At 43.4% G+C, this 26,966-nt stretch overlaps 1 protein-coding gene across 5 annotated transcripts in view; it reads left to right on the plus strand.

The window, feature by feature from the left end:
* The window catches only part of LOC142579872 (MAM and LDL-receptor class A domain-containing protein 1-like), a 245,253-nt gene that overhangs the window by 182,039 nt on the left and 36,248 nt on the right, over positions 1–26,966 (plus strand). For all 5 annotated transcript variants that reach the window (XM_075690505.1, XM_075690509.1, XM_075690507.1 and 2 more), the window contains exons 46-52: positions 510–608; positions 4,060–4,214; positions 13,539–13,623; positions 14,610–14,768; positions 15,806–15,911; positions 16,942–17,092; positions 23,250–23,343. In XM_075690505.1, coding sequence (XP_075546620.1) covers positions 510–608; positions 4,060–4,214; positions 13,539–13,623; positions 14,610–14,768; positions 15,806–15,911; positions 16,942–17,092; positions 23,250–23,343 — 849 coding nt within the window. The remainder of the gene's footprint in view (positions 1–509; positions 609–4,059; positions 4,215–13,538; positions 13,624–14,609; positions 14,769–15,805; positions 15,912–16,941; positions 17,093–23,249; positions 23,344–26,966) is intronic.

Below are 26,966 nucleotides of genomic sequence, written 5' to 3' on the forward strand. Positions count from 1 at the left end.
AAATAATGCCCACAGTAAGTCGTATTTAATCTGAAGGAACTTGCCTCAGGGTGCACATTGAGCGCGAACTGAGGCGTGATGAAATTTTTCTACCCAAATATTTGACATAGACTGATTAATACAGTTTTGCGTTAAGAACGCGAAGGCGGGGTGGCGTCAGTAATACGTTTTCCGAATCATAAACAAACCTATTGTTGTTTTCTGTTTCCTTGAAGCCGCGAAGCGAAAGCACAAGCTCGCATTGTGGCAGCGCTGTCACACTGAGCTTGGATGTGCTGAACATGTTGAGTGTGTCGAACTGGACAAACAGGTGGCGACCGCCATCAAAGCGCAGTAGATCCCCGAAGCCAGCGCGCAAGTCCTGAACCAGGAATAAAGTCCGTTAGCACACAATGTGCAAATGGCATATAGGTTCTATTGCGATCTTGTTTTTATGCAGTATTTGAATGAGATAAACTAGCGCAAATGCTTTGTTTTAAAACGATGTATTTATTTTTCGTTAATCGCAGAAGTTCCACAAGCCCAAATGAAGGGTTTGGCTACGCCTAAGCTGGGACAAATCGCCCACTCCTGCATGGTTTCTTTCTACGCTTACCTTCCAAATAGACGTAAGTATGCGTCACGCTCAGAAGATTTTCGCATGTGTACGTTTGAAGTGAAGCTGTACATGAGGTATACCTAGCGAAATTTGTCAAGCATCTTGACCCTTGTGCTTCAAGCAAGTAAACCAAACAGGTAAAACAAGCCTTAACTTCCACCTGCAGTATGCACAGTTTGCCTTCTTGCGCCTTTCAGAAAGTCATGTCTTAGTACAAAAGCTTTCGTATCATTGTTTGTATGTTACTGTGCCGTTAACGCCCAATTTTCGTGCACAATATAAACATGTATTACAGGGGAACCTTATAATGCAGCGCTCACGTATGAGTAAACAGTTGCTGATATGAGCAAACGTTCCCTGCCTATGACTTCACAGCTAGTCAACCTTCCAAACTGACGGGCGGAATATCTTCGAAACTTAAGCCTTTCACGGTAGTTCCAGAGTAATTTTCTCTTTCGAAGCTGCGCTCTCATGAAGCTCACCAATGAAAGTTTGACTGCATTAGTTGCTTACATGCTCTAAGGAAGCTCATAGTACTGCGCTTCACTGTTTGACCTTAATACATCGACATAGAGCAATGTGTATTCAGCCCTACGGGCTGTATTAATAAGCCAGTTGTAGTAGCAAGTGACAAAATATTGTGTTGACCTATAACAACCACAGTGTTTCTGCAGCAAAGGACTGTTTGTGTTTGTTTGAAGTACACCACCGTCCATCATGCGGAGCGCTTCTCTTAGGTGGAACATATTTAATGAAAAACTGCATAAAGCGCATAGTGAACTTCAGCGCGTTTAATGTATTACCTGAAGCGGCGAACATTACTTGCAAGAAAAGCAACAATGAACAAGTAGCTTTTCTTAGCCACGAAACAGACACAGACTCAACAACCCAGAAACGTTTCTACTGCAACGTGCCCCTTCAAGTGTCAGGCACGAGGTATGTTCAACAGGGTGGAGAATCGGGCGAGTTGGTATAGGTTCATGGCTGCAACAGCGTGACTAGACAAGAACGCACAAAAATCGGGGACGTTATATGACGCCATGAGATGCCCCCGCCTTTTTGTTATAGTCGCGTCGTGACAGCCTCAGAATGATGGTGTGTATAGGCGCCAGGTGCGCGGAAGCTCAAAGGTGACCACTGAGAGAACCAATATTTATTTATTTATTTATTTATTTATTTATTTATTTATTTATTTAGAAAGACTTCACAGGCCTACGAAGAGGCATAGGGTTAGCTGGGCATGTGGTATAATTTATCGCAGTATGCGGTGTATATCTTGAAGCCATCAAGTTGGCATATTGTTTTCCGCACTCCTTACGTGATGATGCATCACATTTGCATTCGAATTACATTTAGAGCTTAATTTCATTCACAAAGTCAATTTCATACATTTCATTGTTATCTTAGGTTTCAACTGTTGAGACCATTCTGTGATCTAGGAAAGTAAAATACAAACGCAACCATGTTTTGTGGATCCATGCAATGTGGATAGGGAGTATTAAAGCAGTGTCATTTGACTGCCTGAAACCAAACTAATTTTAGAAGCTAACAATATTCTTCAGCATTGCGTTGGTGGATTGTGATGTAAAGCATGATTCTTAATGCTATGACCAATTTCGAGAAGAATGTGATTTCATATGTGCTGCACCTTTCTTATTCTGCCTCAAAGGGGATGATTGGAGTACAGAAGAAATTGAGGCAAGATACTTAATTTTTAAACGGCCCTCGTGTACTTCAATGTGTGTTATTATTAGCAAAAAAAGCGAAATTTGATAATATTGCACTAACTTTATGGTTCCCACTAACCGAATTCACAGAGCCCTGTAGGAATAAAAAGTATTTAATTCCATTGTGCAATAGCTGAAGACAACGACGAGGACTGTCTCAGGCTCGGTTGGTGTAATGTTCAAGGCATAACTTTAAGCAGAAAGAAAGTAATTTTATATTTTTAGGATGTTGTCATTGTCGTGAATCTCAAAGGGAATTTTCTGAATTTGGAAAGTAGGCCCATGACCCAAGTTTTCTTCATATTGAATGAAATGCAGTTCTAGTGTAGTAGTAGTAGTAGTAGAGAAACTCCTTCAGGAAGCCGCGGGGTTCTTTATTTAAAGCCACGTAAATTTAGGAACGTTTTTTTCATTTACCTTTTGTTTGTTAGTTTTTTTACATTTTTCAACAATGGTGTTGTCGCGCACGGAAGACGCATGTTGCCATGTTGACTTCGCTTTCTTCTTGGAGTTTCACCCCCAAATCTTCAAAACGCACAAAAAAAGGGGCAAATATGGCAGCCTAGAAACAATTATGAATTTCCTTAGCATGTTGTACAATTTTATATTCAAATTTACGTATTTCTGCAATTAATTAATATTTCTTAGGTATAGTTTTAGGTATTAGCTCACGAAAGATGGCAGAATATACCAATTGGCGCAAGACGGCTAATAGAAAAGCACCGTTGTTGCCACCCTCGTATTTCGTAGTCTTCTTAAATAGCTTAGCTCACAGTAGCCTGGTCAGAAAGTATATAATGCGATATACTATTAATAATGATCAATTTGCAAAGTCAGAAACAGGTTTTAAGCCAAGAAGGCTAAGTTTAGACAACTGCATGTACTGCCCATGATTTATATGATAGCGGAACTGCAATTCCTGCAGCTTTATTAGAAACTAGAGCCAGAATTTCTTCTATGCAACTTTCTGTGGCAATGAAGGGAAAGCTATGAAGGCAAAGCGCGCACGAGTGACAGCGCTACTGAATAGAGTTCCTCATTTTTATCGACGGAAATTTAGGTTGGTGAAGAGAAAACAAGTACCTTATTAGTAAAAGTTAAATAAGACAAAAAACACATCTGAATGAACAAGTTTACTTATTTTACGGCTTTTTCCTTCCGCCCCTGGGCAGCCGAGCAAACGAAAGCACTGTCGAACGCTGGCGGACTATTTCGCGTGGTTACACATGTGCAGAAGCTTTGTCCTTGTCGCTTTCCATTCATAACCACAGAACGTTGTCCGCCAGTATAGTAAGGTTTATGCAAAACTACATGGCCTAGAATGTGACACGCGACATTGCACAGAGTAGCGGTATACTATAGCCTAGCGCAGTTTCTTTTTTTTTTTTTTTGCTGTTTTCCTTCCACACAAGAAATTAGTTTCTAATGTCCTGTTTATTATCAGATTTTAAATGGTACAAACAGTATCTACCCTCGATACTTAAGCTATCCAAAGCATCGTTCAGGCAGACAAATAAATATTATTGTCACGGTCGCCACAGGCGAGCTCATTTCTCAAGATTGCGTGAGTCAAGAACGCGGTAATATAATTGGGAACCTAAGGCAAAGATCACAGAATTCTGTATATTTATTCACTATTCATTCCAACAAAAAAAATGCAACAAAGGCACAACGTAATATTTTTATTACGGAAGACTGCCTACAGAACCTGAATATAGTTGTTTGTATTTGCAGCTACAGCATGGCTAATGTTCGGGGTGCGTGCACCTCCGGGGAACAACAACCAGCAACGTTCCTTGACGCTTCTTAGCGCCGTTACAGGAACGCAAGGGAAAGGTCAATGGAAAAAAATGTACGCAAAAGTTGGAAATTGGGATGCTGGAGCCAGGGTGAGTTGTTTACAGCACATCTTTTGAAGTAGCTTACTAAACGCCTGGGCTTTTCTTGTAAATATGGTGAGTAACTAGTGGGCGGCGGACCATGGAGTTAAGCGCAGAGGCGTTATTTAACACAAATGCCGTGAAGGGCCAAATCGCAAAGTGCATATTTCTTTTCACGGGAAATAAATAGCATTCCTGAAGAAGGAATGCAATATTGCATTGAAAAGAAAATATTCCAACTCTCCGTTGAAGGAACGTCGAAACCGGAGGAAATCCTATTAAGCAGTTCCACGAGAGCGCAATCTGGGAAAAAATGTACTGTCAGAAGCTTTCATGTTTATTTAGAACACAACGTTCTACCTTTCCGAAAACTTCACAATTGGCACCCGTATTTGCCATATGCGTTTCGCATATTTATTTTTAATAATTTTTATTACACTTTGCATGACCTCCTGCCAGATTATTTGTATCTGTGATGGAACAAGAACACTTCAGCCCAGGACCACTCACCAAGGAACGCAATCGAGGCACGATTGCAAGCACCAGGCATAACATATTCACAACCTAGAGGCATTTGACGAGATGGATACTTATAGGAACTATAGTAATCACATACTGGCCTACGGCTGATAACCGCAATGTCTATCTCAATATGAATTATCTCTCGTCATGCGTTCCTTTGCTGTGTGACCCACTCACGCATCGGGGCCGATGTCCTTAATCTGAAATGTTGAGTGGCTTGCGGACGACGGCGCCATGGGTCTATCCAAAGCATGGCACGGCTTGCAGCCACTCTGATGATAGCCACGGTATTGCGTATAGCCACGTAGTAACTCCAGCTACTGCTGCCGTCCCCGACAGCAAGGTTGTAGCAAAGCCGTCATCGCAGTGGCCTGGGACAGCGTCTACCTCACCTGGTTCCCTGGACTGCTTACCCTGCAAAAGCACAGGCCCTTGAAACTTGAAAATCTTCATCATGTGGCACATAACAGTGACCCATCTCGTTTAGCTCCCTGGACTAATCATCCATTTCTTCTGCTTCCGTGGACCGGTTGACGCGCCAAGAGTGTTGGTCTTTGATGTCCGAGAATGATGTAGGAATGGGTTTATGGTTCTCTGCACCGGCCGTCCAGCAACAGCCGGCTGTCTTTGAAGGCCGTGCAACACAGATAATCGGCACGCAACAGTGCTCCACACTTCGTCGTCGTGCCTGCAGGGCCAACACCGGGTTGACTTTTTTCCGCGTGCTTCTAGATATGCCACGACAACATCGGAAACCATGTACTGGACATAAACAAAGAAAAGATCACTTAAAATATGGTCTTAAAATATGGTGGATGCAGAATGAAGAAAACCTTGGATTTTGAGGTAAAGAAGACTTAGTGACAGAAATTAAAGTGAAACCGTTACACGGCGTCTCAAATCCCCTGCGTTTATCGGTGACTCAAAACGCTGGCAATAAAATCAAGAAACTCTTGAAAATCTACAAGAGCGACACTTCCACTGTTGCAGGAGTATTAGATGAATCCATTGTAGCACAGTAAATACAAACATAAAATACAGTGGACCGGACGCCTGTTTTCTTTGGTTTGTATGAATTATGTTGCACTGGCTTCATTTTTTGCCCAATTCAGCGCTCACAATCAACAAAGCCACGAAAGAAAGGTACAAGTGAACACCCATGCTGCTAACTAAAACTTCATTTAAAAATAAGCGCAACAAATCAGGGGGAACCTAAAGAAGAAGGAACACGAAAAAGTACACAGTGGCAAAAAATGCTATATGTAGCACACGCAGAGCAGAAGAGGCCGAATCGGTAAAAGAAAAGTGCGTTTTCAAAATGTCTAACCTTTATCAAAAAGTTCCACTTAAAGCTGGCTAACACCACTCTCTGCACCCTTCTTTATGTGAAACGTTTTTCTTTCTTGTATGGCTTTCTTGGTTGTGCGTGCACAAATCTACAAAAAAAAAGAATTCGTACCAACTCACGCAACTTTCCGCTCTACTAAAGTGGCTTCATGAATTCTTAACTAAGTTATGTAAGAACAAGCTATTGCAAAACTAGTTGACACCATAAGCGATGGCTTATTCATTTGATTCGAATAGCAATACGACACGACGATTTCTCAACATGATGTCCTGCTGAAAACCCATCTTCGAGTTCTTGTCCAGCAGAGGGTTACGAGACGCACCACAGAATTCAGAACACCAACTACAAAGCTGAAACACTGAACACCAAATGCGCAAAAACCGAACTTATATCCAAGAATTTATCCTTTCACAACCACACTTCACGCGATAGTTTAGTGCACTGACAAGTCCAGTATTGGGAACTGTTTTCATGTTTGTTCTTAGTCATCTCTGAAATATAGTGCTAAAGCGTGCTCTGCACTTTATCTATTTTTGAATTGCATAAGGTGTTTAGATGCTTCGATTTCTCACATGTTATAAGATGAAGTTCGGCCAATGTCGTATCAACAACATCGCGTGCATACTGGTTGGACTACAAGGCCATATTTTGTAATATCCACGCAGCGTCTTTCTTAGTACAACTACGTTCGTGCTGTTGGAGACGAAAGTTTCTATGTGACCCGAGCATCGCACTAAATTACGACCCATAAAATTCCATAGTGCATTCGACAGCTAAAGCCCACGGTATCTATTATAAAAAATCCCGTAGATACAGTAGCGCTCTGTCAATGAGTGCACGAAGTAGCTCCACTCCTATATACCTTGTCACATGGCCTACCAGCCACCGGCGTGCAATCTAACAATCGTTTCCATAACCAATGCTTCAGATTTGCATTCGCTCGAACGTCACCGCGCATAGGGCAGTAATATTAGCCTCGTCATTAACTCGAAATCGTGCAAATTCATTGACAAAAACACTTCGGATTATCATAGAATTAATGTTACTTGAATTTCTTTGCTTTGTGAGATGCATGAGCCAGGAAGAAGGCATCCAATTACCGACAGCATAACGGCACAACATACTAGAAAAACGGAAACATGCTTTGCATTTAGGCTTCATGTACACTTCAGTTCTGAGAGTCGCGCGAAAAAAAGTTACAGCGTGTCGTTGTAGATCTTGAAAGCCATGGAATTGACCAATACTCTTCACTGCCATGCAATGCGTGCCGAAACAATTATAATTTCACAATACTCTTCAGGAATATTTTAATTACAAAGCGTCTTTTACATTTTCTTATGCTACCTATGTGTGACCTGTTCCACCTATATTAGAATGTAGATTAGGAACGTTACGACGAGACTTCTTGCAGATTATGGAAAAGCGCTGGGTTTTCACAGCCGCGCAGTTTTTTTTTTCGGTATCTGGGGAATGGCGAATACTATTCTTTCCTAATGTATTATCGTTCCGGATGGTTTTGAGCAACGACATTACGTGACGCTGGAAAGATGTACTAGCTCACAACTGCTTAGAGTAGAATGATAAAAAATATCATTTCGGTGAAGTGATGAAATTTCAATTTATTCTGTTAGATTGATGACGGGCATGACACAGAAACCAGCGAACTAAGGAGCTGAATTTTTCCTGTATTCATTTTTATTGTAATTTCTCACTTAATGTTTTGCTACTACTAACTAGCTCATAGCTACTTAACGCTCTAAAATATTCATAGCCTTTCTATAATTCAAAATATTTATAGGGGATGCCGAAACCTTAGGTAGCATATATCGTTTTACCAACTCTATTGCGAAATGGAAGCTGGAGATATGGTATATGTCACTCAAGCCGTGTAAAAGTAGTTATGATATAATGGTAGTAGGCTGATTTAGTATTATAATAAGCACAATTACATAAAAACGATCATTGGCAGACCTACCTCTTGACTGTCAAAGCCCCCTTTACATCCGTGCTTCTTTACCTATTGTGGGAACGGCGGGGTCCCTCGGTCCACGCCCGCATGACAAAGTCCTGGCCGGCCGCACCCAAGAGCACTCAGCCGAGCCTCGAACCACCACTCGCGCTCAAGAATCACTTTGTCCTCCGCCCCTTCAACTGCTGGCTCCGATGTAGGAATTCCCATACTGCCCCTCTCTCTGTGAAGGCGATGACGCCACTGGCCCACGGAGCTTGCAGGGATGACGCCACATCCACGGCGGCGGGCAAACCTTGCAGACTGCTGCACCGAACGAGGATCGGTGGAGGAGGCAACGGCCGGGTCACCAAGGTCTACCAGGAACCCGGAGGCCCTGAACCCGGCTGGCTTCCCGGACGTACGCTTCGCGAAAATGCAGCAGGCCACGTAGTGAAGCCTGCGAGTTGTCGAAGTCATGCTGGAACCAGAAGGCCCTAAACCATTCCCGGAGGCACACCTGGTGCGGATTTCTTTCTCGACCTCGTTCTGACGAGTGCACGCCGCAGGTAGCCAGAAGCAGCTGCCGCCCGCTAACTGCCAGTCCACCACACAGACACCACATGGCACCACACCACGCAATTAACAGGAGGGGAAGATCGCATATGATGATCGGTGCTCGAGCGGCGCCGCTTCCATTGCCGTTGGCAAGTGACATCTAGCGCCCATGAGGTTCTAGTGTGTGAAGTGATTTTAAAGAAAAATGGAAGAGATAAGTGCAGTGCCGTAACTGTCTCTCACAGGTTCTCGTCGCAGCCGTCGCAGAAATGCTTTTTCTTCGCTATCGCCGTTATCGTCGTGTTCGCTGCCGCTGCTGCCGGCCTGTGCCGAGGAACCGCCGCCAGAGTCCTAGACTCCGCCCTCCACGGCCGCCGCTCTTATTCGCGGCGTGGCTACCTGACGAGCGGTTCTTCCGAGCCATTTTCTTCGACAGCTTGCCTTTGCGTGCCTTGCCCTGGAGCTTAAACAGAGCGCAGGAAACTGCTCCAGCCCCGTGTGCCATGCCAGACCCGATCACGGTGGCAGAGAAGAAGGCGCTGTAAATGCTCCCGAGCGCACGGCAGAACTGCAGATCACAGCATGGAGGTTGTCACGCACCAGGCAAGGCAGGCATCGCTACTGGCCGTGGAACGGATGCCGCCCGCCTTGCCCACGATCATGGTCCGCCCTGGAATGCAGCCGGGGCGTCACGTTACACGCGCCAATGTGGGAACATACCACGCCCTAGGTACACGCCAGCAGGCTCCAGTCCTGGCCGGCCGCCTCCATGAGTGACCAGCCGAGCCTCAAACCACCGCTCGCGCTCAGGGGTCACTGTGTCCTCCACCATTCGACTGCTGGCTCCGATGTCGAAGTTCCCATAGTATTCACATGGTTTATTCACTACGGGGCATGGTTTAAATCTGGCACTTAAACCCGACAGGGGAGGTATAAGATTAGTAGATTAGGTAATAGACAATGATGTGAAAATTTTACATTTAACACAACTGAAACATTTAAAACTCTTGTGGTGAGTTTACGTGGTGAAAAATGGGGACATCACAATACCTAGCTCATAACTGCTTAGCATATTAAAAATTCTCTGTGAAAGCACTGATAAATATCACGTAGCATTTCAGAAATGGAGAAGCACTATAAAACCATTCTCGACGTTACACTGGCCAACATACCGATTGCCAACATTCCTTTGATTACAAGAAAAGACAAGGGTGAAAAAAATGATTTTCTTCTACGTGATCGCATTAGAATTAACGGGAAAGAGACAAATAATATTAAGTTATAGTGAATATAGCCAAGGGAGTATTAAGTAGTGTCGTGGCATGTGAAGACAAAAACTGCCTAGATTTATCTTTCCTGAACAAATGATGCCGCATATAATGTATAAGGAAAGTTGTGACAGGCTTGCACAATAATAAGCATTTGTACTGTAGACAATATTAAGCTTGTGAGAACACACAACGATTGGATTGCATGAGCTGAGAATATAAAGAATAAAGGGGAATACTTTGTAGATGGCTCATACATAAACCTCTGAATATGTTTTTGGTGAAGGTCTTAGCCCTACCATGAACATCAATGATTTGACGGTTCATGCGATAATAAATACTAGGGTAGCCTAACACATTCAAAGTAGCTATTACAGAACAGCACAGTCGCAAGTGGCTGCAATCAACTTTAGCTACCGTAGTGCATTAGCCGGGCCGACACATAAACAATTTTATTAATTTCACTGAGTGATCTTACCATCCCCGAATGCGAACACATTCGAACAAGATCAATCAGTTCTTCGTAATTCTGCAAGGTGGATGAAGCTTCACGGATGAAAAAAAGTGTCATGCACCTGAGTGTTCATTGAATTATGAAGAAAGCGGTTTCTAAGAAAGAAAACTTCGAAGTGAAATAATATATCTCGTACGGGATTTCAACTAGGGACAAACGCCTTTCTGGAGCGATCGCTTTACCATCTTAGCCAACCCGGAGGCTAGCAGATCGAAGGGCGAGGGCGAATTTTAGGCAGCCCAAAGAAGAAGTACGCTGAAAATGGCAAATGAGCGATGTGGAATGCCGGAAGGGGTAGGAAGGTCCCTTTGGCATATGAATACGTGTGCTGTTGCTGTAACATGCACAATTATTATGCTCTTACTTTGTATAATGCTCTGTTGGATTCTTTCGCGTCTTTTTTGCGGGCGAACTGATTTCAATGTTATCCACATGCGTATCGATATTACCTCCAGTTGTGCGATAATATTAGGTGGTAGCACTTTCGGAGTTCGGAGGCCTAGAGGCTTTTCAGAGTAGCAGGTGAGCCGCTAGTGCAATAACAAGCACCGTATAATTGCGCTTATTATGCAATGTGTGTGTAGGGGGGACAGGGGGGCATGCAAGATAAGATCACTTAGAAAATTGCTGTTCTCTTATTGCATACGTATTCTTGGTTTCAGTGATTACTCTTTGATTTTCCTTTCAACTTTATTACATTTATTGTGTGAACGGTATCATCAGCAGCAAACTAAATTGAAATATTATATCTGAGAAGAAAAACATATACGGCACCATTTATTTCACGAGGACGATCGACGAAAATGAGAATAGTAATCGAGCACCTCTTAGACTTTCTTTGCTTCGGCTATGTGCCACATACTCTAATATTTTCTCACTTCGCTATGGCACTCGCTCATCAAGGCTGACCATGAGCATGGAGGCATGACGACGACTGTATGACGTCGACGCAGTGACGATGGAATGACAAAGAAATAATATCAGTCGAACAACAAAGGCGTATAACCACGACGGCATGACGAGAATGAGATGAAGTTTCTTAAGTAATGACGACTGTATAACAACGACAACGTGACGACGATGACATACACATACGATGACGACAAAAGTGTGACGACCACCGGATTAAGAAGCAAGAAAGACGGCCATGGCACGACCAAGATGACATTACGACGACAGTATGAAAATGGATGCATGATAGCATGTGTGTGACGACAACTCAATGATCAGGATGGTATGGGAACGGTGGCATAATGAAGATTGAACGACTACGGAATGATAACAATAAAATAACGAACAAATAATGATTTTGGTGAATCGATGAAAGCTGTATGACAATGTCTGCGTAACGACAATAGAATGACGACACATTAACATACGGTGCGATGCTGAAACACAGCATGACCATTGTGGCACGACATCGGTATGTCGACAACGGTATTATGATAGTCGGTGTTGAAGTTACAGTGATCACGATGGAACAACCACTACGGCACCCCGATGCCAGTATGACAACAAACGCATGAGGAAGTCTGCTTGATCGTGATTTATTAATGACAATGGCATACCGAGGGCATCAGGACAATGGTATGACGACGAGTGCATTATGGCAATGACGGCTAGACGATGACTATGTCACGAAACCGGTATGACGATGATTGCGTGATGGCGAAGGCGTGTGGAGAGTTGGATGACAAAGCTGGAACGACGTCCCGACGATCACGAGGCCCTACTTAGTGGCCCAAGGTGTTAGATAAGTTCGGTCATTGGGTCGGCTTAGAAGCCATGACGAAGGCGCCATGACAAGAGTAAGATAATACGAAGGCTTTGTAATGACGATGGAATCAGGCCAGAAGCACATACCTAGCGGTCTGAGCAGCTGGACACACTAGGTTGGCGTAAGATTCTAGTATATATATATATATATATATATATATATATATATATATATATACAGGGAGAGAGAGGGAGAGAGATAGTAGATAGATGGATAGATGGATAGATTCAAAACGGCTGAAGCAGGAAAGGAATGCTCTTCGCAATAATATAGAATAGGGGCTAAAAATTTGCTCCTTTTGTTCTTAGCGAGAGGCAATGAGACTGCTATGTTAGTTCAATGGTCACAGCGTTTCTCTCAGGAGTACAACATCATGGATATGCGACCTTGAGGTGGCTGTTGTGGTGAAGTGAACTATTTGGGTATGCTGTATGGTAAAGATAAGAGAATTACTCAGTTAGGCTACATCTTTGTAGAGCATGAGAATGTCGCACTTCGGTTTATTTACGAAATCTTACCATGGTCATTCTCTGCCATCTTGTGTCAATGACGTTCAAGCTCGAAACCTGCTAGCTCGTCTTACGCATGGTATTTATGCTCAATTACATTCGCAAGCTTCAAGTAAAATATTTTAAGACTGATTCACAGAAAACGTGTTCACTTCTTTCCAGTATGTGCGTTGCATTAACAAAATTGCAAGTTGTTCAACATAAATAATTTTGGTTAAGAGTTTTCACGATTTGTGGCTCAGTGAATAAGTATTTGGGTGAATAGTTATTTTAAAATTGATGCAAAATTACTTTGAGTGGGCAACTTATGTGGAAGTCGACCTAGGTTTTGTCAGGCAGCAAGATTTGTGCCAAGGTTAATACGCATGTAGTATAATGGGGAGCAGGACAAGAATTATTCACGATGAAAGACGACACCGTAGGAGCTTACTCGCGACTGAAGCTTTGTTCAGAAAACACACATTCATTTTTCTAGGCGTGGTGTCTTCATTCTCAGTTGTGTTACTCTGACATGTGTTGTGAGGAACTCAAGGGCTTACACGAACGTTTTGGTGAGTTGCGCTGCCTACGGAATGCTCGCAAACTGAATTGATAGAGTGTAGTTGCATAATTTAATTTGTGAGCAATCCACATGACGACATGTTCCCTGTTTTGTTCGTAGAACTGCTAGCTATCACGTAGACCGTGTTCTCTTAATCGATCCAAGAATTCGCAAGAGAACCTTCTCTGAATCAATCCAAGCATTCTCAAGAGAAGCACTACCACGTGCAAAACTCGTACGAACTTGTTGGGGGCATTCTAGTCCGTCTGCTATTTGGACACAATGCGTAGCACCTGTTTGTGCATTATTGACATTCATAATTAAGGCTGCCGTCTGTTTTTCTTTCAGTTCGTGTACATGGCTAACACTCCTGGCGTGAGCATCGACCGCCCAAGTTATGACATGTGCCATCCAGACGCTCAAAGTGAAGGAAGTGAGTTTTACCAGTGTGTGGCACAAAATTCAATTCATGATTCATTTACCATGACCTGGCAGTTCAGCATTATGCTGGGAGTTAGAGCCAATATTTACATGTGTTTTCTCTAATGACGATAACAGAAAGCAACATACAAAATAGTCAGGCTATGCATTTTAGTTTTCCGTAAATTTAATACTAGAGGTGCTTTGTACACATAGAAGTACGCACAATCAGCTGGAGTGAACAATTCTTTATATGCAGAATGCTAAAATGTGCCTAACAGCAGTGAGCGTTCACAAAAAAATTGTAGAGAGGGAGGCGGATATTGAAGATTATCAATCCTGATAAAGAATCGGCTTAGGCTTTCTCTCCCCTTTCAAAGATAACCACGCAATCCACGCTTAATGAAAGACTTCCAAATTGACTTAAAAACTATAATGCGCAAAAAATAATATAATAACCTTCCTAGAGCCGATTCCCCATTATTATTGCAAACATTGTAAGGCTTTTAAATATGAGACATATTTGCTGGTATTAAATATTATGGCTATAAAAAGGAATGACAAGACGACTTCTTCGAAACTTACCGGTTGTAATCGACTGTGTAGTACGAAATAGTAGGTACGCTTTTTCTCTCATCTAGAGATGCTACTTTGGCTATCCTTATTGATAGTAGGAGATGAGCTGGCCGGAGTTGAACTGTAATAACTGGCATAAAAGTATGCGGCATGCGTGCGGGAAATATCTAGTTTGCGTACTAAAAATAGTTTCCACTATTTCTCTACATCTCACTGTAGTGCTTCCAAGGGCTGTCCATTAGCTTGTGCAGTAGCGTAAAATAAATCGTTGTAAATAATTTGTACGTTCGGTTTGCTTTAAAGAGTACACTTAGGTTGCCCTAGACTATCTGCGACTGTATCACTCTGGAAGTGCGTCTTTTTTTTTCAACGAAATACCAGTGACAAGAGAAAACTGCTGACAGATATTTTCTTTTTCTTCAGGGGAAGCTGCCGAGAAGGTAACCTGCACATTCTCCAATCCCACCGACTGCGGCTGGTTCCCCGAGAACAAGGTCACTGATACGAAGTGGGTTCTCTACACTGGAGGTTCCAGGTTACCTGGGCTTCCATGGCAGCCCCCCTACCGTGATTCACAAAAAGGTACACATCATAATTACAGACGTCCGCGATTGTAATCCCCTAAATGCACTGCTCATTCAAGAAATAGTGCATTCGCCTGCTACTCACTTTGAGCAGAGTGAATTTCCGGAATTTTTTTCTTATTCAACGAGATTCAGGTCTATTGCTGATCAAGAAATTCAGATTGTCCGTAAGCTGGCATATAAATGGCTCCCATTGAACGTGCAGAGCTCTAAGCAATAAAAATATTTTGATTTCAACATTATATGGCATAACGTAGGTCTAGGACAATGCGGCTTGCATTCTTTTTCTGGGCTTTCTTTGTGAAGATGTGAAGAAATCTATAAGCTCCAGAAAAATTTTCCTATAATATTTGCAGTAGGCAATGTCGTTTAAATGTTTGGTGCGTACATGCTCATTTACATTCACACAGAAAAGTTTTTGTTGGAGCTTCACAAACATTTGATACCGCAATGAATGTAAAGCGTCTTTCATATAGTACGTCTGCTAACTCGACATAGCTAGAAGTTCTCTTCTTGGTATCACTTTCATTTTCAAGCGGCGTTGCTTACAGATAACACTGGAACTGCTGCAGTTGTACGGACATACAGATAAAAGTTTAGGGTTAGGCTTTCTAACAATACACGGCTATCCTTTTAATTTGCTTGTTAGAACATACGTTAGACGAAAGTAACAAAATGGTATCATCATAAATCTAGAACATTTTTGCAATACTACAGGTTTGAAACTGCTCAAAATCATTTAATTGTTGCACACACGATCTCTTTCTTTAATAATTGTATATTCTTCACAATTAGCTGTATTAGTCACATGTTTCACACCAGATATTTATGTTTAAATTATGTTACTTCAAGAGCGGCTATCGTTTGTGTTGTTTCCAATATATACCATGAAAATTTTCAACTTTGATTCAACAAGAAAGATATTAAAATCAAAATATGAAACCTAAAACACATTATTGCGCCGAAAGCAAAGAAACAGGGACAGACTGTGTATGTGGAATCAGGCGTTGGTGTTTATATTCTGTTATTATGTAGGAACCTATATGTTTGCTCGGAACACACTTTCCGGCATAAGGCTTGCCCACCTGGTTTCCGTTCAGATGAGCCCGACTCCAGACACTGGCCGGTGTTTCTCGTTTTGGTAAGTTACCATCAATTGCATTCATTGTCCTGCCATGCAAATAATTTTGTTGCCTAATTCATGACTTTTTACGTCCGTAAACTGCGTAAGATAAAGTAGGAAAATTTACGTATATCTGCGTAGAGTTACGTATATACCTTGCTATTGTAAAAAAAATACCTTCATATCATGGACTCCAAATCTTATTTGCAAATAAACCATCAAAAGAAACTTCCATAAGCACTAAAAAAGGGCGTTTCACGTCAGATCGCAAGGCACGATAGTGGCACTAACCTTGAAGTGGACTTTCAAGCATGACATTTTCTCTGCCTACAAATAATTTTAAACAGGACATAGTTGAGACGTTCAATACAGGAGTAGTGCTTCCGGAAATGTGGCAAGGTGGCGTTTGGTGAAACAGGTCAAAGCGTACTTTGTTGAAGCTTTAACTTCAAAATTTATTTCTCGCATCAGTAAAACTGCGAACAACTCTACGCCGTATGCAAGCAGTAGTGCGAAAACTATAAATCTAAACAGATAGCTTTAGCATATCCAGTATTCCAATAAACACAATGGCGTTTGCATACTATCGGGTTCCCAGTCGCTGATGGCGAGAGCTTGTTAGACTTCGTCTAAAAGCTACGCCTTACGGACAACTTTTTGTGTTACGCGGGTGTTCTTGTGGAAAAAAAGAAATCGTTTGCAAAGGCAGCATGTTTGATACTACGCGCCAGCCGGAAATTTACACCATGAATGAATCAGAATCCATTGGGTTACCTGCAATAGTAGCTCTGTGTTTGTCAGGTGGAACTCCTGGGACGCTATGGTGGACATGGTAGAATAATGCCATATGGTCAAAGTAATGAATTCGGTCACTTTTAACCCATCAAGAAGGCCCAAAGGGCTGCTACTTTGTCTGTGATTCGCTCAAAATACCGCCATCACCAAATTCGGCAATACAGCGCAATTTGGCAATGCCCATAATAGCGCCCCTGGTGATCTACAAGCAGTAGAAGTTTGCCCACGAACTAAAACTCTAATTTCTTTCTAGGTACAACATGTGGCAGCCAAACACTGGCTACCTGAACCTTATACAGCGTGTGGGCAATGCATCCTCCAGCCTGCTATGGACTCGCCGGGGACCTCAGGGCAAGGAGTGGAGGCAAGGTCAAGTGCAACTGAACTCAGACGACCCTCATCAGGTGGGTTAATAGCGCGGCCAGCAGTTCCTTCGAAACGTTAATATTGATGCTGGTAGCCAGACGCCTAAGTACTCGGAGTGGGAGAGTCGAATGCTGCACTGATGTCAAAACACGTGTTGGGTATTAGGGCACTACTGTTCGCATGAAAGTCCTCGTCAAACTGTGCAGACGGGCCTTGCGTATACGCCTGGGAGGTTTCTTCCATCTTTAATAGATTGAAATTTGTAGTATTTAAGATATTTGCTTGTTTTTTTTTTGTAAAGGAGCTTACGGTGTCATTGCATCTTTTACTATATCAGACGCCCTGCACTTTCTGTCTCTTGCTTCAGGCGGCAGCTAAAATGGTGCAGTGTAATGGTGGGTTTTCGTCTTGAGCGTTATCGAGGAAGGTAAAGCTTGAGAATGACGGTAGGTGCGAAACTTATATGATGGGATAAGATGATGATGTACGCATGCACTTAATACTGGAGCTCTGGGTCGGGCCTTTTCTCCGAGAGTGCGCACGAGCATCCAATGGTGCCATATACGTCATCCACCGGTAATCGGGAGTTCAGAAGTTTGGCGCCAGGAATAACGACAGAGACCACAATGATGGCGCGCTGCACATCGGCTTAGGCTGACATGATTTACCATGGTCCCGTGGCCGCCAATTCCTGCCACTTTCTTCGGTGCAAAACACGCAGTGGGCTGTGCGTACGAGGAAATAATGCAACGTTTGGTGTGCAAAAGCATCTGCACGGAATCCACTAGCAGCAGGCAGTGACCACCTGCATCGCGGGCACGCACTGTCCGCGTCCTCCAAAAACGCTTATAGAGATCTGTATAAGCAGCTTTCTAGAAAAGGCTAAAAACGCCTAGGGGTACCGGAATATAGTTAGGTAATTATTTTGTAATTGGTCATGCGTAGAACTTCCGGCTTAATAAACAAATGAGCTCAATTCCAATTCTCATTTGGGCATCATTCCGTTGGCCAAAACATTTTGATCAATATTCAGCAACTGGCCACAATATAATAAGTCTAATGGCATTATAAAAATGACAGTTGCACCCCATTTTTTTTCGTTTTATATGAAATGCCATGTGTAGAGTAGTAAGGTGTACCGTCACGTTTGTTGACGTAGGGTGCGGTGAGGAAGGACTCGAGGGTGATAGTCGCACAGGTTACATCGGTGGACATTTGATGAACAACACTGCACTGATACAAAGCCTCAGACCTAGCATGAATTAAGGCTTTCCTCGAATGTGGCGTGGAATACGACCACGCGGCACACTGCTCATTTCTCGTGCCTCGCCCACCAACACCCAAAGTCTGGTGGTCGCGGCACACGGTCCAACTAAATTCGCTCCCGTGTAGGCGTAATCGTCGTTGGCCCGATGTACGCGGCGGAGGCGGCTCGGGTTGCGTAGGCAGTGACGGTGACACGACGACAAGCCGCTGGGGTGGTGGCTCAGGATCCCTGGTAATGCTGGAACTCCGAGAGCACAGCAACCCTGAGAACACTGGAACCGGCCAGGCACAGGACCCGGCGGACCTTGCCTCGATGGCCCGTCCTGAGGCTGCCCAGCGGCACATCCCGGGGAGCCCTTTCGGAACTCGTTGTTCGAGCCTCCTAGGCTCATTCGATCCGTCCTCGCAGCTTCCCGCTCGCTGCTTGTCTTGTCTTGTGTCCCAGACAGTGGCGCATAACCACAATGGAGGATTGGCCTAGAAGCAGGCGGTTTTTCGTATGCATAGAAGTAAAGCCAAGCTCGATTTAAATAGTGGAACGTGGGACTAGAACTGCAATATAGACGTGTGATTCCTGCCTCGCTCGTCCTCCGCTTCTTCCTTCTCTTTCCCCAGCCCTCGAGCATGTCCCTTACTTTTCCGCGTCGTGCCGCGTCTGCCATCATCGTCTTTCACTACACCATGCATATTGGATTGGAAAAACTTGTCCTGCAGGACGCACGTCAGCGCGCAGTGGGCGTCTCCCACGCAGGGACCGACAGGGAGTACCTGGCGGCCGCTGCGCGAGCCTGCTCGACGGCCCATTGCGGGTCTTGTAGAAGCGGGCTTCGTATGGTCTTCTCCCACTTGTCGGAAGTACAGTCGGGCGGAGCGTTTCTGCACTCCCAGAGCACGTGTGCGAGTGTCGCCGTGACCCCGCACGAGGGGCACGCATCGTCTGGGTAGAGGTCCGGGTAGATGATGAAGATATTATCGTCATTTCTAATCAGAATGATTTTATAGGACGGTTACAGACATCAATCTGTGTCAGATTGTTAAATCGATTCCAATTGTGCCTCATGTTAGAGCCAGAGCGTCGCTTTTAAGGTCTATATACTGGTTATTGGTTAACGAGAACTTCCTGCGGCATCTCTTACAGTCTGCAAGTAGAAATTATTCCTAACTCAACCATACATTCAATTTTTGTTTTGTTGACATTCAATATGGGCAGTTATATATTACAAGTTATTCATGCTAAACGCAATTAAACAGTAATAGTGAATGAAATACCAGTCTCATTATTACGGATGTCCTCAAGTATAACGTCTGGTATTATGCCGTCGCCAAAATATTTTTTGCATACGCAGGACAAGAAGAGATCAAATTTAGGGAAAGGGTGGGCATTTCATTGAAGTGAGTTTCTGTTTTTGCACACATACATGCTCTATTATAGAGTACCTGAGCATTTATGTTCCACGACTAAACGAAAATTGCAATTATGAGATGTTTACCTGATATTTGTAATTAGTAGGCCTAATGGCAACATTGAGCCTTACAAGGAGCTTCGGGCATCCAAAGTGTTAAAAAAATTGATTGATCCAGTTTTTAGTTAATTGATCCGATAATTCAGCTTTGTTATCGTCAACGCTCACCAAGGTTATCTCACAAAGACAGGATGAGGGCAGTACGCCGACTGCACATACATTCACGACGATGGAATTAGGAAAAAAGAATGACGTCGATAGAACGACGATTGTATTATGAGGATGACGGTAAAGACGACAGGCGATTCTGAAGTGCTGACAATAAGTAACCTCGACACAGCTACAGTGCCATGATGACTGGGGCATCATGGCACTGGGGCGTCGCGAAGGCTGTATGACGAAAATGGCGGGATGATGTCAATATGACGACAATCACATGAAGAAGCTGGAATGAAGACAATGACAGGACCATGACGGAATCATGGCCGTGGTATGACAACTTATGCATGAATCTCGCCATATCTCGATTGAAGACGCAATTACAACGCTGGCATGACATTTGTGACATAATCACGATTGAATTGTTAAATTATAGGGTTTTACGTGCCATAATAACGGTCTAATTATGAAGAATACCGTAGTGGGGAATTGCGGAATAATTTCGACCCCCTGGCGTTCTTTAACTTGCGAGCAATTCTAAGCCCACGGATGTTATCGCATTTCACTCCATCGAAATCTGGCCGCCGTGCCCAGGATTCGATCCCGCGACCTCCTGCTTAGCAGCCCGACACCACCATCACCAGTAAGCAGCCACGGCGGGTAATTACAATTGAATGACGACATCATATAATTACGTTGGAATGACTTCGTTGGAACGGCAAAAGCGGTATGACGATGAGCGTATGACGAGAATTTGATGACGTTGCTGAAATGATGACGATGTTACGACAGCGTTACGAGAACGACAGGACCAAAACAGAGTGACCACGATTGTATGACGACGACAGAACGACCATGAACCCGAGGACATACGTAGCGCCTCATGTTATTGGACAACGATTGGGTCAAATGGAGTAAGATAGATAGATAGATAGATAGATAGATTAAAAGTGGCTGAAGAAGACAAAGCATTCTGATCGCATTAAATAGCGGGACCAGCAGTGGGCGTTGTTCAACACTAGTACCGTTTTCTCCGCTGCCGAAGAGCGCCGCTAATATACGTTGATCTGCGCAGCGTACAGCTGATGTGTCGTGGCCTCCCCTAGACCGACAGACGCCACTGACCTTACATTTAAATAGGGCTACAGTTTTTATAGGCTTCAGTTTCTTGGAGTTGCAAACAGCATGTACGGGCCTAATGCGGGCCTGACTGAGGCCCGCGCCCGAACCGACCCCGAAGCTCCAATGGGCCAGCCCTTCCCGGGCCCGAGTCTACAATTCCTTAGCCGACCCGAGCTTTTTTCCGGGCTTTAGGACATTCTGGGCCCATGCAGCGCTTTAATGAATAGCATAGTTACCAGGCATTCTTATAAGTTGTTCTAATGCAATTTTCGTGAAATGCAGCAATGGCAAAGAAACTGCGGTGTTTTGCTGTGGCTAACAAAACCCTATCGAATGTTCAGCGGGGATAATGTAACAATTAGTTTCCTCAATTTGCAAATTTGGCATGCTGTTAGCAGAATCATTTGGTTGGTAGAGGAAATGCAGAGATGCAAAACAGAATAAAATGAAGGGAAGTATCAGATTATGCGACAGATGGTTGCTGCCGCTTCTGGAAATAACTGGAGTACATCATCCACTATAATATTACTTTTCAGGTAAATAAGCTTTGCTTAAGACAAGGGAAATGCAGTACTGGAGCAGCATTATTCAATAATTGCCACGACTTTGGCGCCAAGAAATGTTTATCACGAGCCGCTCCGGTAATTAGAATTATGGCTGTCCTGAGACTCAGTAAAGCCGCTCGTACCTTACTCGACACAGGCCCAGAATTACAATTTTGCATCCCACAGGTGTTCAACTTCCCTGTATTTCAAACAGACGAGTGTAATGTGTTAGGCACATGGGATTTCTGATTTGCGCGAGATAAGTTGGACTCATGGCACTCATTACCGAAACCCTGAAATACTAAAGTAATTTAGCTTTCGGGCTTTTCAGCGTCATTTGAGAAACAAAGAAGCAGGTATACGGCTCGTCTATGTTTCAAGTAAACTTTAATGAAACCTAATGAAGTGGCGTGTGTTAGCTTTATTTTAGTAGTCAGCACTGTCTTCCACTTATCAGATTTGAAGCTAATTATATGTTCTTACAATATAAGTAATTGCCGGTGGTACTGTCCCGAGAATATATTCTGTAAACAAAATGGCAAAGTAATTTGATAATGTTCTATTACTTTTCGCCTCATACAAAAACATGGGCCTATATTCATCACTGTTTAGGATGACCAATACAAAAGAAAGCATTATGGCGCTTGGAATTTTTCAGATTTGCCTTGATGTTCGCCTTTCAGCAGTTATCGGTAATTTATTTGAAAGATGGGCATATATTCCTCCTCAGAACAGTATTGAGAGATGTGAGTGTACCAGCGGCAAAACATTGATACGAACATAATGTCCCCTTTCAGTGGATACCCTCACACTGTGGCCTGATCGGGAACCAACGGGCAGACGCTGAAGCGGAAACTGCTTTAGATAATGCTTGTGAAGTACGCATTCCGTTCTCACGTGCAGACACAAACGCCCTGCTTCGCCGCGTAAACCTTAGCTCTACTTTAGAACACTGGACCCAACCAGATCGACGACGTGAGCGATTACACAAATGGGACCAAGAAATTAAATTTCCTATGCCTCACAAGCTCAAAAGAAGCCACACGAGCATGGTGCACCGGATTCGCCTTGGTGTAGCATTCACCAACCGTTATAGACATACGATAGGTGCCAGTGATACTAGCCCAAACTGTGAATGCTGTGAAGTGCCATAAACACTTGAACATATATTTTGTGTGTGTCCCGCTTACGCGCAAGAACAACAGCAAGTTGTCTCTTCCATTGCAAAGATCCATGAGAGACCGTTATCAGACGAGTTTTTTTTAGGTCCTTGGCCTAATGCAAACAGCGCAGCCCTGGTAACAAGCGCCGCTAAAGCTTTTCAGCCAAGCCACTGGGCTGGAAGCACGGCTTCAGAGATGCCACAAATCTGTGAATTTATATATACGCATCTCTTCCTTATACCATTATCATTCATCAGCCCTTTCCCTCCCCGTCCCTCTTCCCCAGTGTAGAGCAGCAGGCCAGAGCAGGGTGTAGCTCAGGCCGACCTCTCTACCTTTCTGTAAATAAATTTCTCCTTCTCGTTCTTTTGATACGAACATGGTCAGGATGCTTTGTTGGTAGATATCGATGACCACTGTCAGTAATTTTTTTTCAGTCATTGTCAATGGGTGTTTATTTTGCATAACTTATTGCAGCTTGTCTTTGAAGCCATGCTGATGCCAAGCAACCCCGGCATGATCGCCATTGACAACTTCGTCCTCAACGACAGCCGTTGCAACAGCGACGAATGTACGTAATACCTTTCTAGCATCGCAGAGTTAAATTTATTCGGAGCTCACTAAATGGTAATTTACTAAATTAGTATTACTAAGTTATTTGTACATTGCAATGGAATATATATTTCAGCTATGGCACCTGTTGCAAAACTATAGACTGCACTGAAGTGCTGTGAAATATTAAGGCCTATGCCACATTTCCTTGATAACATTGAACGCTGAAAGAGGAGGGGTGGCACTTCACCCCACGAAAGCTAACAGTGCTGCATATACATTGGAGTTTACAATACATCAAAATAATATAGGTCAATAAATGAACAGTTATATTTTGAGAGGGGCTTAAACTGCTATTCCTCTGCGAGGAGGAGAATATTTAAACAAGTCTGCTAGGTTGAGTGATACGATTAGGCAGGAGTGCGAGCAATAACAGTAGAAGAGACTGGCAGTTTCCCCCGATGGGCGAAGCACTAGTGCTTCGGAACTAGCTAGCTTGCACTCTCAGCTGAGAGTAATAGCTAGGCTTAGCGCTTTGGTTTATCATTGCGCTTGTACTTTAGGGAGAGTGTATGCGCGGGCGCCATTATACGCGGATGCGACGTACCTGTGTGCACCAAAATTACTAGTAACCTGAAAAGCTTCAACGGTTCGTGTAGGTCCTGTAGTGGCGTCGCACAGGCGCTATCTGTACTCTACTGCAAGCAGCGGCGCAGGGATATTGCGTGACTTTCACGTTGCGAGACTTTCATACTATGAGCATTATTACTTCTTTTGCACTTTCTAATATTCAGAAGATTTAGGATAAAATTCATTCGCTATGAATCAAAGTTCTCACGACTGTTTGCCGGGCTGCGACACTCAAGAAATTCTGTCATGCCCGAAAACACCGGAGATTTCCCCTGCGAATATTTGTCGAAATTTACCGCTGCGCACCAGTCTAATTCAATGGGCAACGTTTAAAAGGATCCTATATTTCAAGATACTGACCGACGGCCAGCAAATTTCAATGAGCTACGTCGGGACGGTACTTGGTTCTAGTGACACACGCATTTAACATAATTTTCGCTTTATAGCAGTCTTTTGGTCTGGACCAAATCACTGCTATGACGCAGCACTAAGTGCCGACATATTGTCATAAATGCTATGTTATTGCAAGGACATACCTGCTACAATCTAGGTCGGTCCTTTGAAATATATTTCATGGAAGCGCTGCCCATAGATTTGCGCTGGTACTTTGCGGCAAAGCTCAAGAGGTTGTCAAAGGGCAATGCGAAAATGCCTGGATATGACAATAACTGAATCGAGAATATAGACCTACTTGAGCTGCTTTGGCGGTTGTGTAGCGAATCATCTACCGTGCATACACAGCATAAGTAAACATGAGGAAGCGTAAGCAGAAGACTTGCTGGCAGGCTCCCTAGATAAACATATAACATGCTGAAATCCATGGTGAACACCACGGTGTCAGCGACAGTGACGCTGACTGTGGAAGTTCACCTGGAAAGTGCATTTAATTGCGATTATAATATAAGTAACTTGGAGTAACTTCGAGTAAATAAAAGTAACAGACTTTAAATGGCGCCTGACACCGGCGAAAGATGCCGATACTGAGTAGAGCTATACTAATCCAGGTACAACCAAATTAGGAAGGCCCACTAAGCTTCAACAAAGACACTCCCTCACCAGAATAGGAATTAGCCTCCCTGGTCCAGTATTCGGCCACAGCCTCCCCAATGATATCTACAATTAACTCAGAGCCCTCAGTCGCCAGCCGCTGCAGAGCAGCTGTTCAAGGCGGCGGTCAGACCTGTAACGCAGCAGAGAGTGCTAAGAATCTCTGCGTCCGTACAGGCCGCCAATGGAAACTGACCCTGTCAACCTTCAATTATCGAACTCTGTCGAGCGAGGCTAGCTTAGCAGTTCTGTTCGAGGAACTATCAGACATTGTTTGGGATATCATCGGCCTTAGTGAGATTAGAAGAACTGGCTTATACGTTGCTGAATAACAGCCGTGTCCTCTGCTATAGCAGTCTTCCTGATAAAAAGCAATACGGAGTAAAATTGGTAATCCATAAGGACATAGCGGGCAACATTGACGAATTCTACAGCATTAATGAGAGGATAGCTGTAGCCGTAATCAAACTTAATAAGAAGTATAGATTAAACGTAGTACAAGCCTACGCTCCAACATCCAGATACGACGATGAGGAAGTAGATCAGTTTTATGAAGATGTTGAATTAGCAATGAGAAAAGTGCAAACTCGGTATACAGTAGTAATGGGCGACTTCAATGTAAAAGTGGGGAAAAAGCAACCGGGTGAACAGGCAATTGGCAACTACGGCGTCGATTCTAAAAACGCTAGAGGAGAGGTGCTGGTATAATTCGGAGAAAGGAATAAGCTGAGAATAATGAACACCTTTTTCAGGAAGCGTAGGAAGAGAAAATGGACTTGGAAAAGCCCTAATGGTGAAACAAGGAATAAAATTGATTTAGAAATTTCTGCCGATCCCAGTATAGTGCAGGATGTAAAAGTTATAGGTAGGGTAAGATGTAGTGATCATAGGTTAGTAAGGGCTAGTATTCCCCTAAATTTGACGACAGAAAGAGGAAAATTGGTCAAGAAGAAACAGGTCCCCTTGGAGGCAGCAAGGGTAAATGCAGACAACTTTAGGCTGGTACTTGCAAACAAATTTTCACCTTTAGAACTGAGAGATGATGATCATGACATAGAGCTAATCAATGAAACCTTAACGAGGTTTACTTCAGAGGTAGCAATTGAAGTGGGAGGCAAGGCACCAAGGCAACCAGTAGGCAAGCTCTCCCAAACAACAACGAACCTAATAAAGAAACGACAAAGAATGATAGTGTCTAAGTCAAGAGATAACATAAAATTCGTGGAACTGTCAAAACTGATCAACAAGGCGAAAATAAGTGATATTCGAAAATATAACGCGACAAAGACTGACGAAGCCGCAAAAATTAACCCAGCCTGAAATCAGTAAGAAGGAAACGTAGCATAGGACAAACCAAGATGTATGCACTGAAAGATAAGCAGGGTGATATCATCAGCAATCTCGAAGGTAGAATAAATGCATCGGAAGAATTCTATGCTAACCTGTACAGTACCCAGAGGACTCCATTCGGAACGATAATGAACAGGATAATGAAACTCCTCCTATAACTAGAGATGAGGTCTGAAGGGCCTTGCAGTGCATGAAACGGGGAAAAGCGACAGGAGAAGATGGAATAACTGTCGAGTTAGTCAAAGAGAGAGGAGCCATAATGATTGAAAAACTGGCGGCTGTCTATACGAAATGTCTATGAACTGCAAGTGTCCCAGAAAACTGGAAGAATACAAACATTGTACTAATCCACAAAAAGGGAGACATTACAGAACTGAAAAATTATAGGCCTATTGGCTTACTACCAGTATATATGGCTTTTCTATATGGCTTTCATAGACTGTGAAAAAGCATTTGGTTCAGTAGAGATAACAGCAGTCATAGACGCATTGCGTTATAAAGGAGTACAGACCGCTTACGTAAATACCTTGGAAAATACCTACAGAGATTCCACAGCCGCCTTAATTCTACGCAAGCAAAGTAGGACGATACCTATAAAGAAAGAAATGAGACAAG

The sequence above is a fragment of the Dermacentor variabilis genome, chromosome 4 (genome assembly GCF_050947875.1).
Source record: "Dermacentor variabilis isolate Ectoservices chromosome 4, ASM5094787v1, whole genome shotgun sequence".
NCBI lineage: Eukaryota > Metazoa > Arthropoda > Arachnida > Ixodida > Ixodidae > Dermacentor > Dermacentor variabilis.